Source organism: Peromyscus californicus, unplaced genomic scaffold (assembly GCF_007827085.1).
Source record: "Peromyscus californicus insignis strain IS unplaced genomic scaffold, ASM782708v3 Scaffold_21__1_contigs__length_65335640, whole genome shotgun sequence".
Lineage (NCBI taxonomy): Eukaryota > Metazoa > Chordata > Mammalia > Rodentia > Cricetidae > Peromyscus > Peromyscus californicus.
The window spans coordinates 30,500,457-30,515,895 of record NW_026294514.1 but is presented as its reverse complement, the minus strand read 5'-3'; the positions used below and the strand labels follow the sequence as shown (position 1 = coordinate 30,515,895).

The 15,439-nt window shown below is 40.5% G+C and overlaps 1 protein-coding gene across 1 annotated transcript; it reads right to left on the bottom strand.

The window, feature by feature from the left end:
* Window positions 1-13,884: 13,884 nt before the first annotated feature.
* Window positions 13,885-14,589, bottom strand: LOC128117339 (transcription initiation factor TFIID subunit 12-like). The gene has a single exon (XM_052749256.1). The coding sequence runs from the start codon at window positions 14,540-14,542 to the stop codon at window positions 14,147-14,149; it is 396 nt and encodes a 131-aa protein (XP_052605216.1). The 5' UTR covers window positions 14,543-14,589; the 3' UTR covers window positions 13,885-14,146.
* Window positions 14,590-15,439: the final 850 nt, after the last annotated feature.

Here is a 15,439-nt window from a genome sequence, read left to right as displayed (position 1 = left end):
CCTAAATATCCATCACAAGATGAGGATAGTGGAACTATTATCCATGTACACAATGAGATATTTATTTAGCCATAATGCAGTCCTGTCACCTATGACAGTACACATGGACCAGAGACCATTATGTTTAATGAAATAAGCTGGGCATTGCTCTTGGGACCCTCTTCCTCCTTCTGTGTTGCCTCACCCAGCCTCGATATGAGTTTTTGTACCTAGTCTTGTTGCATCTTGTTATGCTGTGTTTGGTTGATAATCCTGGGAGGCCTACTCTTTTCTGAAGTGAAAGGCTCACAGCAGTCAGTTGTTCCCTAGAAGGGGGCAAGTGAGGAGACCCAGTCTGAGCCAGTTTTGAGGCAGAGAAGGGAGATGCTGCTTCCCATGGTAATGCTGTCTGTTTACTTTCTTGTTTGTGTTGGGATGAAATATAACTCATCTGTCATGGACCAAGCCTTCTGTGGGAATTGGCCAACTGGCCTTGGATCTAGACACCATCTGGGCTGTTTTACAAGGCCTTTAGCTAGTAAATGAAGTAACTGAGATTTGAACTCACTTCCCACAACTGCATGTACTACACTTCCCAAATACCAACAAATCTCTCTGAATTATGTTTCTGTTCTCTTGACTCAGGATTTATGGTTGAACTTCAATGGAATTTTATCACAATGAGATTATTATAGCTGTGTTGATTATAGATAGCTGCATTGAACTAAGATACAAGTGCTATGCTGATCCATACTCTTCATTCAACCCCCATCCTCATTTTTAGTTGCCTAAAATGTGAAGTAAGAAAGAATAGAACTTCTGACCAATTTTAATCATATATTGATTTTAAGTACATCTATCCTGAAATAAATATAGTCCTCAAAATGGTTCACATTTCTAAAAGAAACAAAATACCTTGAGTAGTGCAAATGAAAGTTCTAATAATTTTAATAAAGTAAGACATGGGGAAGAAATCACAATATCCAGATAAAGGGTTACTTTAGTAAATGGAGCATTTGGCTCTGAAAGGAAATAGTCTTATCATAATGAAAATTTGGTCATAAGAGGAGAAAAGTGATGACAAATCAGAAAACAGGTCATTAATTCAATGATGCAAACGTTGACAGTTATAAGAAATGGTATCACAAGAAATACATCCATCCTGCAGCTTCAGTGAAACGCCAAGCATGAATGTCCTAGCAGACACCCCCCTTTTAATATGCCCACTCAGATGAATCATTCATACTACAAACCTTCAGAAAATCTAACTAAAAACTGTGCCATAGACCCTAAGACACACAGTATGAGTGATGAATGGGACCTGGGCCTTCCCCTGGTGAAATAAAATCTAGGGAGACAGATAATAAGACAGCTATAGCACAGAGATGCATTAAAAAAAATGGAAAAACACACAATGCATCTTGGACATGCTGAGAAGTGTATGGTTGGGTAGATGAACCAGGGGTGTTTACTTGAGTGGCAGACATTGGAACTGAGTCTTGAGAAGTGAAAAGATTTTGTTAGGAACCAGAAAATTCTGCACTGAAATGGCAACTTAGGAAAAGGCAAGGGCATGTGAAAATGTATGGCTGCTTTTTTAGGGTGTGTTGAGTGGTTTAGACTAAGCAGGACAGAAGGTGCATAGAGGCATATGGTGGGAAGTGGAGCCAAATAGATAAAGTTTAGTTATAACTCTTTGCAGTGCAAGTGATAAAAGTCCAAATTAAGCTAACAGAAGCAAAAAAGACATCCATGGAAGGACACTAGATTATTCTGATCAGGGTCGGCCCAAATGTCAGAGAGTTAGTTCGTGGAGATAGCCTGACCTCAGAATTCGTGAGAATTAATTCCTTGAACTCCATGGATGCTTCAGTCTTTTCCCATTCTGATTTGAAGAGCATCACATATTTCTTCAGCCTGAAAAAATGTGATCCACATCATCTCATGGTGATATATGTATGCTCCAGGTTTGGACTCACTGACCTAGTTTGGGAAACCACTCACTTCAAACCAATCAGCTTAGTCAAAGGCAGAGGAAGATGCTTTCCTACAAGAAGAAAAAAAAAAAGGTGCTGCATAATTTCATCAATTTTTATTGCCAACAGGAAATGGCTCTGTATAATGAGCAAGTTGCAAGAGCTTAATTTGACTCCTAATTATCCTCCCCCTTTTTCTCCTTACCATCCATGAATCTCCACCCAGCATCACTTCCCCTTGATCATCTTGTCTTCTTCTCCTCATCCCGTCCAGTGGATACTCCTTTCTGAGATGTCGTTTCCAGGTACTTAAAATAAAAAGTCAGCCAGATCCGGGAATAGTGCTCTGTTGTTAGTAAAATATTTGCCTAGCACACATGATGCCCTGGGTTCAATCCCCAGCACCACATAAAACCAATCATGATGCCACATACCTGTGATCCTAGCAATTGGGAAGTTGAGGCAGGAGGATGAGGAAAATTCAAGAGCATTCTTGACTACATAGCAAGCTCAAAGGTGTCTTGGAATGCATTAGAATGCATGAGATGTACCTCAAAAAAAATGTCTAGGTCCAAACAATATTCTTAAATTTGGATGTTGCTATTTCTCTCATAAAAGTTTCGTTCATCAAATGGAGTACTTATCAAACACTGAGTACCCCCTCACTGAGGGAAGATTAAAACATAATGGAAACAATAAGAGCTTGAATTGGTTATGTGATCACGGTATGCTATGTGCTATGCCTGATACCTGGGTTTTCTCATTTAATTGTATACAGGGACTCAGCTAAGTGTCATTATGAAGTAACTCATGGATGGAAAAGAAACCTAAGTTTTTTGACTCAGCCATCTTTGTGTGCTGTCCCTAGACTGTTAGAAAGAAAATATACTGTCTTTGTCCCCCTCCCACCGTAGAAATGGGGGGTCATTAACTGTAAACAGGCTCAGTACAGAATGATACACATAATGACATAGGTCATCACTAATGAGAATTCCTAAGAAGGGCCCAAGCCCTGTCTGGAAGGGAGGAACCCTGAGCTGAGTCATAAGATTGAACTGCAGTTGCTAGGCAAATAAGGACTACAGAGGCTTTATGTGGGGAAAGCCATCAGCGCCAACACAGTGTGTACAAGCATGGTGGTTGTGGTTTGTGTACATCTAATGACACCAGGTTTAGCAGATGTGAAATTTAGGTCAGATGGAGAACAGGAGCAAGAGCTGTGACTGGAAAAGTGAACCAGGGGCCTGACAGAAGAGTGCCACGTATCATCCCGAGAAGGCCAGACATCCACAGGGACAGTGTCCCCTCTAAAGGATTTTAGACAGTCTCAAAGTCATGATTCTGAAAGGTCACTGCTAAGGTAGCGCGGAGGCCAGAGGCCAGGAGGCTACTTGAGAAGACATATTCAGCCTCTGGATGCGGCAATCCAAAGACAGGAAAGAGACTTTCGTTTCTGTGTCTCCAAGTTCTAACTGACATCATTGAAGATGTAAATGAACAAATAATCTCTGCAGAAATCTAAGCAAATAGTAGAAAGGTTGGCCTTAAGGCTGCTGCAGTGGAGGCAGAGACAGGAGGATGAGTTACCCAAAGAACAGCACTTGGCTAGATAACATCTGCCTTTCCTTCACCAGCCCTCTTTTTCTTTACTGTTTATGATTGGGAACACCGTGAAATACGTATTAATAATATAGGGAGCAATAGAATGCTTATCAGCCAGGAGGAACACATGCTAATGCCTTCTGATACCTGCGTTATGTCTTAAAGACTGTTCAGATTGCTCCTGGAATGGGTAATCATTCTTTGTTGTAGCTTGACAGGATGAAAGTTGGTCAACACGAGGCACCATACTTTACCGAAACATTTCTTTGTTGTATCGTCTATTTTCCATTCTTGACATATCTCATTCCTGGAGAAAAGTACTGTCATAAACATCTTCAGGCCCATGGTATCCTTGAGAAAGATCACTAGGCTTTACTAGCCTTTTTGTCTGGTGCTTGAAGTCACTGGGGCCTGAAGAATGACAGTGGAAGTATAGTTGATGTAGATCAGTAGTTCTCAACCTTCTTAACGCTGCGGCCATTTAATACAGTTCCTCACACTGTAGTGACCCCAAACCATAAAATTATTTTTGTTGCTACTTCATAACTGTAATTTTGCTACTGCTGTAAATCATAATGTAAATGCCTGATATACAGGATATCTGATATACAATCCCAAAAGGGTCATGACCCACAGGTTAAGAACCACTAATGTAAACAAACACATTATTTCTTTGTTTAATGCCTGCAAAGGAAGTAGCAATGTCTAAACAACTATAGAATCTTCCTGAACAGTGACAATGCTTTCAACACACTGTATTCTATCCTTCTGAACTCAAAACTATGTTAGGAGCTGGGCTGATAATTAATGGTGTAGCATTTACCTGGAATGTGCAAAGCTCTGGGTTTGATCTCCAGCACTGTGAAAACAAACAAACAAATACTTTCAGTCTGCTTCCAAGCTGTCTGTGTCTAGGATAATATTGACAATGGAGGATGCTGGGTGTGTATTTGTTTAATGAATGGCCAAGCTGATGAGCAAACAAAGAGACACAATTGCATTCAAACCAAGTAGGAAACACAATGCATTCCTCAAAGAAATCACGGTGTGACCAGGACCAGAAGCATGATGGGAAGGATTAGGAAGAAGTCAAGTTGTGTTTAAAAAGCAGCAGAACACCCTTCTAGAAAACTGATGTTTTATTTCAAGGGAAATAAAACTCTCCTAGCACCTTGCTATGTGAAACTTGAAGAGGAAGGGGCAAGAAAAGAGAGGGGGGTCTCTTTATATACACTTTATTTATTATACAAAGGGCTATAGAGGTGAATTTGGGATTGACAATGTAGAACAAAACTTTCTATGTTGCTGTGCCTCTCGCATGCGTGTGTACATGCATGCGTTTGTGAGGTGTGTGTGTGTTTTGCAAGGATTCAGGTAGAATCCAGAACCTTGCCCATGCCACACAAATCCCTGGTCACTAAGCGCATTCCACAGCCCTGCCTCTAAGGTCAATGTTTTTTTTTTTCTTCTATGTTACAAGAGCGTTTATCAATATTGTAGTGTTAGCCAGGTCTGTGCTCTGGGGCTCAAAAGAATTGGTATTCAGACTGCTGACAAAAACCTGTAGAAAAAGGACTATTTACTTCAACTTTTCTGATCTTTGTTTCCAAATATAGGGTTGAAAAAATATATATGATTGGGCGGTGGTGGCCCACACCTTTAATCCCAGCATTCAGGGAGGCAGAGGCAGGCAGATCTCTGTGAGTTCGAGTCTAGCCTGGTCTACAGAGTGAGTTCCAGAATAGTCAGAGAAACCCTATCTTGAAAAACCAAATTTATATATATGAAGGAAAAGACTACCTACTTTATTAAACTGTTATAGAAGCTAAAGGAAGGGATAATATGTCCTTACACATATAATTTCTCAATAAATTCCATCTGTCAAACTTATTAGTGTTATTGGATTCAAAATTCTATCATGTATAATGGTATGGCATGTCTTATCTAACAGCGGTTAGACCAGGGACAAATTCACTTCTATGAGAGACACATGATCTGGAACCCTGTTCTAGGTTCACTGCGGTATTCTCTGACTCCCGACTCCTTGCTCTTCAAACGTAGGCATCAGAATTACCCTACTCTATGAAATGCAGATAATTCCCAGGCCTCATCCCAAAGCTACTGAATGGGAGTTTGCCCTTTAACACAGTTCCTGGGAATATGTATACACTGTGATATTTGAGAAGGGCTCTTCTCCTCAGCTGTCACTCCCCTTCCCACTTTTGGTGATCGATTTTGCCATGGGGAGGAGTGAATTGTGATCACGGTAGGTCAGCCACAGCCTCCTTAATTCTTAGTAAAGCATCAGAAGTTTGCTTTTCCCAGCTGGTGCATGTGCACATGTGTGTGCACACATATAGATCCTAGAGGTGAACCTTGAGTGTCCTTCCTCAGGTTCCACCCACCTTATTTTTTGAGACAAGATCTCTCACTGCCTGGGAGCTCATCAAGCAGGTTAGTTTGGCTGTAGTAGGAAGCCCCAGAACTCTGCTTGTCTCCACCTCCTCCACACTGGGATTACAAGTGCACACCACGATATGCATCTTTTGGACATGGCTCCCAGGAACCGAAAGCACATCCTCATGCTTGAATGGAAAGCTCTTTATCAATGAGTCTCTCTCCCGAGCTCCACCCACAGAGGCATCGTGAAGTGGGAGTGTTGCTTTCGCACATTCGTCTGATCAGTGACGTAAGAGGAAGTTTCTTGGGATGCTTCCAGAAATATTTTTACACATCTCAGACACTTACATACTTTTGCTTCCCTCCTTGGAAAACTCTGAGGGGCTTCATCTCCAAATGTGGTCTCCCCTTTCTCGCACAGGGAAGAATGAAGAAAGAATAACTCAACGCGGATGGCCTAGGTCTTTCAGAATACTCCCAGGATGCTGAACTGGCCTACCAGCACACTTCAAGTGTCCTTGTTAAAGAGAATCTCAAGTGGAAAAGCAACCTGACCTTTGTCCTTGAGTATTGGATGGTGATCTGTAGGCACTCAGAACATGCTTGACAGGAATGTCTCTGTCTGGGTACTGGCCACAAGACAGCCCAACATTGTCACTTATATGGTAGGGTTTGGGGCTGCAGCAGTAACTGATGGGTACTAATCATTTCTATTCTACTCTGCCTTGCTATGGACTGACTCCAAAGATTTCAGTTTGGCATCTGGAGATGAATGCAAGCAACCATAAACCTCTGGATATCAGTCACTGTGGTTCTGTGAGGCTTATCTGCAATATTTTGTGTGACACACACACACACACACACACACACACACACACACACACACACACACACACATTGGGACCTGGAGGCGTTAAGCCTGTCTATGCCTCCATGGGGAGTGGTTGGCTGGAAACTCTACAGCTGGACTTCTGCACTTGGCCCTTGGCTGATTTTAATCTGGGACAAGCAGCAGCTGTGTTTGAACTGCCATGAGGTCTGGGGAAGTCCCTGAATGTGTCACAGCTCTCAGAAGGAAGGCTTGTGCAGAAGACCATTCCATCTGACTCTTAGTTGGCAAGCAGTTTTCAGAGAGTAACGTACTGAAACCATCAAATGACTCTCAGTTGGACATTCTACTGTCTGGCCTAAGGTCTACAGACATGTGAGTTTTTAAATGTTTTGGTGCCCAGATCCCTTCACATTCTTTTTCTCAAATTTATTTTTTTAATAATTAAAACTTTTTATAAAGAACTTGCATATAATAAATATCATGCAGCAAGCTTAGCCAGACCCAAAGCCTATACATCTCTGTAGATGAACAGTCTTATTAAATAAGAAACACAGAGCCAAAGTCAGAGTTAAAAGCCCAAGAGGTCAGAGCAGTAGTGAAGAGCTAGAAATCCCTTTCTTACCCTTCACTGTCGCTGCTGTCTTTCCCCTCAGCAAGAGACCTACTTCCTGTGTACTTGTCCTTTTTATTGACTTTCTGTTCTGCCTTCTCATTGGTTGTAAACCCAACCACATGACCTGCCTGTCTATACAGACCTCCAGGTCATCTATGGTTGGTATTGAGATTAAAGGCATGTGTCTCCATGCTGGTGGTATCCTTGAACACACAGAGATCTGCCTGTCATGTGATCAGGATTAAGGACGTGTGCTACCACTGCCCGGCTTCTGCTATGGCTTGCTATTAGCTCTGACCCCCAGGCAACTTTATTTATTAACATACAAATAAAATCACATTTCAGTACAAATAAAATACCACCATACATCTCTGAACTTCTGTAGTTAGAAGTGCCATTCTGAAGCTGTGGAGCATTACACTGGACTTTATACTTATACTTTATACATAAATTATATGTTTATGCACTTATCCACCACGACCAAATTGAACAAAAGAACCACGATAGAGTTAAAACCAGAGAAAAAAATGACTTCGTGTTCTCTTTTATGACCACATTTTTAAAAATTAGTAATTTCAAGAAAGGCTCATGTTGGTCACATTCATTTCTATTTATGGTGCTGAGAATTAAATTTTTAAAATTTAATTACACATTAAACCACTTGAAAATAACAGTAATAAATCCATTCTACTTTAGCATAATAAACATTATAATCATATCAACAGAAAAATTTCAGTTCTACTCTCCCCATAAAAACCTTGGAAAAAAACCAGTGTTTTTTAACTTTTAAAAACTCTGAATGGGTTCTGGCTCTATAAAACATAGGTGGACTCTTGTTTACCTCTCTTGTACATAATAACATCTTATTTTGGGTTGCAGTATGGAAAAAATTCATAGCTTAAAAAGAAAACTACTCAACTACATAGCTTAAAAAGAAATATTTTAATCTCTTTTCAGATGGTTGTGGATTTCTTTCTTTTTTTTATTTATTTACTTGATTTTCAATGCACATTAAATTATATATATTCTCGTCCTTGGAGTGTTACATAAGGACATTCTCATTGACATCCATAGTATACAACTCATTAGTCAGACAACAAGCAGCAGTTATGCAGAATCTGAAGCCACATTAACTTTCTATAATTAATGAAACCAACTGTTCTAAGCAGCACATTGCACAAACCTTCTATACATACGCAGTTCTGTTATATCATACAGCAATCGTTTAGAAAACTTTGATTCTCTGTGTTACACAGATTGCCCAATCTTGATATATTTCCTTGTGGAATATTTTTAAAAGCCTTATGTGATGGTTTTAATGAGAAGTGTCCCCCAAAGGCTCGGCTATTTGAACCCTTGGTCCCCAGTTCGTGACACTGCTTGGGGAGGGTAATGCAGCTTTGCTGAAGGAAGTATATCACTGGGGATGAGTTTTGCAAGTGTATAAACTCACCTCACTTGCAGCTGACTCTCTCTGAACTCTGTTCCGCATTTGTGGTTGACAACGTCATCCATCCGTCAGCTTCCTGCTCCAGCTATCACATCTGCCCCTTGCTGCCTTGCCTTCCTATGTTGACGGACTCTTCTCCCCCGAAACTGTAAGACAAAGTCAATTCTTTCTTCCTTAAGTCACCTTGCTCATGGTGTTTCATTACAGCAACACTCAAGTAGCTAACACACCCTGTGTGTTGACGTCACCACTATTCTCAACAAGAAATTCTTCAAGACTTAGGAATTGCTGGAGATCAAGGCCGTCAAACAATTCTTTCCAGTATTCCTATTTGGTCTTAGAAACTTGAATTTTATTACTAGTATTACCAGTAGATTTCCTTAGAGTAGTAGGCTCATTTCAGATAACAGTTATGTAATATCCAGTTTTGTCTATAAAGATGGTGTTCTGTGAAAAATATGGCTAGTTAAACTCGTAACTAAGGTGACCTCGTGGGTGCTGTTCCTTGAGGAATTTGTGCTGCTTTTATATATGTTTTGTACATATGCTTGACTTTATTATTTTATTTAAAAAAAAGTATTAAATGGCTGGGATTAAATGGCTCAGTATATGATGATTACTTATCTTATATATATTTATGTATGTACACATTGCTGAGATTTATCAAAATCTCTAAATTTCACTGCTTTACTAAGCTGCCTTGTAAGTTTGTGGCAGGGAAGAACTCAGTGCCGGGTGCTATTACTTTACCAATGCCTATCTGCCAACAGCTTACCCACTCTTTGTTTTTGTAACATCAGAGTAAAGACTACACAGTGAAACAGACAAAAGGCATTGTTGTAAAAATAACTCTGACCTTGAGCCCCTATGTCCTATCAGTGGAATAAGTGATGGCTTGTAAGGGATTTGGTGGACATCACCAGATTTTCAACATCAGACAGGACGCACCATCACATCCTCCAGGACCCCGTGCTAAGCAATGAACTCTGGGGGGTGGGTCCTCAGACACCTCCATTCACACAGCCTGACTTTCCCAGTTGACTCTGCTCCAGTCGAGGCATCTGATACATATTCTACACTGGCAGGATTCAGGTAATGTTGGCTCTGCCGTGTTAACTCTAATCTCAGTCATTCACTTCTGCATCCCTGCCCTCTTGGGTTTGTATAAGCTGATTATTGGGAGACAGAAGTCAATACTATCAAGGGCTTAAAAATTCTTCTGAGTGCTAAAAAAAAAAAAAAACCTCCCCATGCTTGCTGCTGTTGCTATTATTTAATAATTTTCTTCTCATAGATGGGTTTGAATATTGACCAGGAAAATTTTGTACAGTGGAATTGGATGAGCCAGAAGGGACTTTTCATCAGTAGACATCTTGTTGTTTTAAAGTTTTAAGGTCTGGTTTTGGGAAGAGATAGAGACTTCAGAATCCCCAAAATCTTTTATGTAGTTTTGACTATATATTTAGCAATAATTGCACCTTATATAAACCTCATTGGCTATGATGCTGCCATTGCGCAAAGCTAGTTTTGATTATTCATATTAAATGACCATGGGAAGAGACACACTCCCAGTAGTCTGTCAATACTCTAATCCCAGGCAATCTCACAGGGAGACAACTATGCTCTCTTTCTGTCTTTATGCCATATAGGTCTCTACACATCAGTTGGTGACTGAAGTTTGATAAATACATGTAAGTGTGTGTGTGTGTGTGTGTGTGTGTGTGTGTGTGTGTGTGTGTGTGTGCGCGTGTGCATGCATCTGTGTGTGTCCATTTACAAGTCAACTTCTTAGAAAAAAAGAAGTCTCTAACAGTAATAGTTTCATAAATTTCACAACTAAACCAAACTCTTGCCGCAGGGGAAGAAAGATACCCCCGCCCCAGAAGCACCAGGTGTGAGGGATGCTATCACTCCCCAACCCCTCAGGAGACTGAAAGGCAGCTGTTCATTGCATAATAAAAATAATGGCTTAAAAATGATTTCCCACAAAATGTAGTGCAGGTTACAGTGTGCATCATATTGGTTTCTGTTCCAGTTTGTATAATTGTATTTGGGGAACTCTTTTACAGAGAGATTTATCTGTTTTTTGCTTATCAAACCTATTTCTCTTTTAAAAGATAGACTCTCAGCAAGAGTCACCCTGAAGAATTGGGTCTACTTGACTATTTTGTTACATTTCAGAGGATAAAAAAGCATGCAGCAGTTACACTATTAAGTCCCAGCAATGGAACTGGCACTCTGAGCCACATTACTCTAGTCTCTATTTAGCTCAATTATACACCTTCACATTGTGAAGGAAGATAGATGGAGGTCATTCGGGAGCTGTAAAGCACGATGCCCTGAATGCAGAACTATGTTCTTAAAACTGATTTACACCTTCTTCTCCAGTGTTCTACAGCAGGGACTCGGCTTGAAATGCATGGAACCATGATTGAAAAGGCCTTTGCTGGGTTTTAGCATCATGGTCTGTGCCGTCTGGCAATTATTCCCTCTATTAAATGGCAAGGGACAATGAGGATGGCCTTCAGCGCTTTCATCATAGAAGCAAAGTCAAGCCAAGCCACAAGGGGAAATAGAGGTTCTTGGTCAGCAAATTCCTTGGGGAAACAGGAATGACAGGTATGTCTCCTGTAAACTGTAACCGATTGTGTGGATTGCTCCCACAGGAAAGGCTCCAGTCATTTGAAGCAGCAAATTGCTTTTCTAAAAAAAATGACAAAAGTATGGACACACACACACACACACACACACACACACACACACACACAGATGTGATGGTATATGCTTAGTATCCCAATTCTGAGCAGGCAGAGCCATGTGAATCTTGCCAACTTGGTAAGCTCCAGACCAATGAGAGACTCTGCTGCAATAATATTAATAAGAATAAGAATAAGAATAATTTTTAAAAGTGGATAGTGCCTGGGGACTGAAACCCAATTTCATCCTCCGGCTTCTACATTCACCATCATACACACACACACACACACACACACATACACACACACACACACACACACACACACACACACACACACACACACGCAAAATAGGAACAAAAATAATTAACAGAAAGTACATCTGATTTCCTTCCACCTGTCTCAAGTTGAAGGAACAGGGAGTGTTGAGAAACACAATTTCTGCTACCCCAGACCTATCCAAACAGGTCACCGTAGGTGCTAACCAACCAAGATCTACGGTTATAGATGCTCCAGTTAGACTCACAGCCACAGTGCCAAGTGTTTCATAAAAGTTCACTTCTGAATTACAGGCTTTAAAGAATTTTATTTCCACAGATATATTTTCGTTTGGAAAGAGAGGTATTTCAAGAAACTACTTGAGTATAGAATCAATCCCACTCCTTTCTCAGAAGAAAATAATGATTGAATTTAACTCAAATACCAGGTCTTCTGTGACAGATTTTTCTCTGTGTAAGTTAATCTGAAAGCTGGGGATTTTTTAATGAGATGATATTTAAGAAGTTCCTTGAACTCCAAGCAGCCTTAAAAACAGTGGACTTCTGAAACATTTCATTAACATTTAAAGTCATGTCAGACAGGCTGCTGAACTGTTGAAAGTCTTTTTAAGAGCTAACCATTTTATGGCCAACTATCGGTGCCTTGTAAAAGAGCTAACATGCTCTAGGGGCTCAGGCTTGGATTCAATGCATCTTGTCGGATGCTGTATAAGTAGAAACTGAAAAGGGGGAAACTGCACACATTGGGGCTTTTCCTTTGAAACTGTACTTCCTGCTGAATAACAGAATTGGCCTATTATAATCTTTAGCATCCAATATGTGTCTCCCATTCTTTATCACAGTCCTCTTCCCATGACCATAGTTCAGCTATGCTAGTCATATGGCAATCAGGGCAAGCTGTGAGCGCCATGTGCACAGAATTCTCTTTGCAATATATATTCATAGCTCCTTTCTGTTTGTATTTGGATCAATCTCAAAAGCCCCCAGGAAAGGACAGGTGGTGCTCCCCCCACCCCACCCCCGCTTCCATTACGTCACTGTGATTGTTTTTTTTTGTTTCTGTTTGGTTGTTTTTGTTTGTTTGTTTTTTGCTGTGCCATCTGAAATATTTTTGTTTATTCATATTTATTATCTGTCTCTCAGAATTAATTTAATTTTGAGACAGGATCTCATGATGTAACCTAGGCTTCCTGGAACTCATGATCCCCCTGCCTTAATATCCTGAGTGTTGGGACACTGTCTTAGTTAGGGTTTCTATTGCTGTGAAGAGACACCATGACCATGGCAAGTCTCGTGAAGGAAAACATTTAATTGGGGTGGCAGCTTACAGTTTCAGAGTCTGTTAGTCTGTTATCATCATGGCAGGACATGGCAGCATGCAGGCAGACGTGGTGCTGAAAGGAGCTGAGAGTGGAGAAGGAGACACATCTTGATCCTGCAGGCAACAGGAAATCATCTGAGATACCGGCTGTGGCTGGAGCATATAAGAGACCTCAATGCCCACTCCCACAGTGACACACCTCCTTCAACAAGCTCATCCCTACTTCAACAAGGCCACACCTCTAATAATGCCACTCTCTATGGGCTTATGGGAGCCAGTTACATTCAAGCTACCAGAGACACCATACCCAGCTTGTATCTCAGAACTTTAACATGAATTTCTATATTTTCTCTTGATGGTAAATCTCTAGACCACTGCATGCAGTAAATATTGATAGGAATGAATAAATAACAGGTTTTGAACTTGAAGAACTCATAATGAGTAAAAGGTAAACACTATTTAGTGGTCAAAAAGTGTAAACACTCTTTAAATGCTTTGAAACAACATTGAAACTATCAATGGGAACAAAAATTATAAATAATTTATTTGGAAAGGACTTGTATTTTATTTTATTTTATTTTTATTTTTTTTTTCAATTAATAAGTTCTTTATTCTGGAAAAACAAATCAAGTTCATATTCATAGAAACACTGACATTACAAAGTACGGGGACAGGGGAGGAGGCGACAGACCCTCTACAAACCTGCTAACACTGTCTCACCAACATGACCACACCACTCTGCCTACAGTCAGTCGTTTATAAGATAAACCACAGGGAAAGTCTCCTCCTTTGAGATGGCAGGGAAAGGGACCAGAAGTTGGGGTAGGAGGCTTTATTCTTTTGGCAGATCTTCTCAGTCATTATAGATATTGCTGCACTGTTAATAAAAAATATATGCTTCTCTGTAAAGCATTTAAAAAAAAATCCAAGGATGAGATGGCTGAGGTCTCAGCTCAAGTATCTCCAAGTACATGTCGTCCATTCCCTGACTGTCCTGTGTTATTTCTTGGTTGTTTTCCGGATCAATGCCATTCTCTGTTTGTGAGCTTCTGTGGTGCAAGCTTTCTTGTAGGGTCGGATTTCCTCAGAGCCAAATCCTGGGATCCACATGTTCCACTGGCGCTCTAGATGCAGCTGGACATCTTTCACCTCTAGGGTGCTAGACTTGCGATGCCGAGCAAGCTGGCAGGCCGCTGTCACCACACTCTCGATGAAATCATCGGCGATCTGCAGCAACATCTCCTCCACATCTTCATCCAGCTGCTCATTAGGATCCACTTCTCTGACTAAATCTTGTAATTTCTTCTTGGTCAATACCTGATTGTTTTCAGGGCTAAGCCGACCGCCTGCCCCAGGAGTGCCTGGTATCTTTACCACAGTGGTGCTATTGGCCATGGAGCCTTGTGGAGGGGTGCTGGCCAGCTAGGCAGCAGTGTCTATCTCCCCATGATATGCGGAGACTGCCCCAGTGAAGCTTTCATCTCAGCAGCCGGTCTTGTATTTTATTTTAAATGACATATTTATACACAAGTTAATATATGAATATAATATAATTTAGAAAATATGGAAGCAATAATTACTATGAGAAACAATTGGGACTGATCTTTTAAATTATGCTTATCTATCCTGTTTCAATTTACTGTGATAAATATTTACTTATTCAACTAATAGGTATCGTCTAACCACTACATTCTAGATATTCATCCTGATATTGGGTCATCTGTTAGTGAACAAATGAAAGTCCCTTAATTCATAGATTTCCATTCTAAGTCATGAAAGCAAATCAATAAAGAAAAAGAAACCAAGCTGGGCATAGAGTCTGTTATTTTGAACAGGACAATCAGGAAGGACTTCTTTGACAAGACAAAATTCAAGCAAGTATCCAAATGGGATACACGCTTTGGGAGATTCTTGGCTATGCTGGGGCCACTAAGAAACACAAACTCTCTGTCTTAAAACAACAAAGAATAATTTATTTCTCACCCACAGTGGTGTCCAGTATGGGTTGGTGAGCATGAAAGTAACCATTGTGCAATAGTGCGTGCCTGCTGGGATTCCATTATCTTCTGGGATGTGGCCTTTCTAACCATGATAATAAGAAAGTGGAGAGCTGAAGAAGCAAACAGCAGCTCATCTGCACATTGAAGTGACGTACTCTTGCTGCTCACTGGTCAGTCATTAGAGAAATCTGTACCTAGCATAAACATAACCAGGTATTAGTGAATGTTTGTGATACTTACCATCAGCAGTATAAATACATCAGTAGAGGGAAAGTAAAAGAGGCAGGACTGA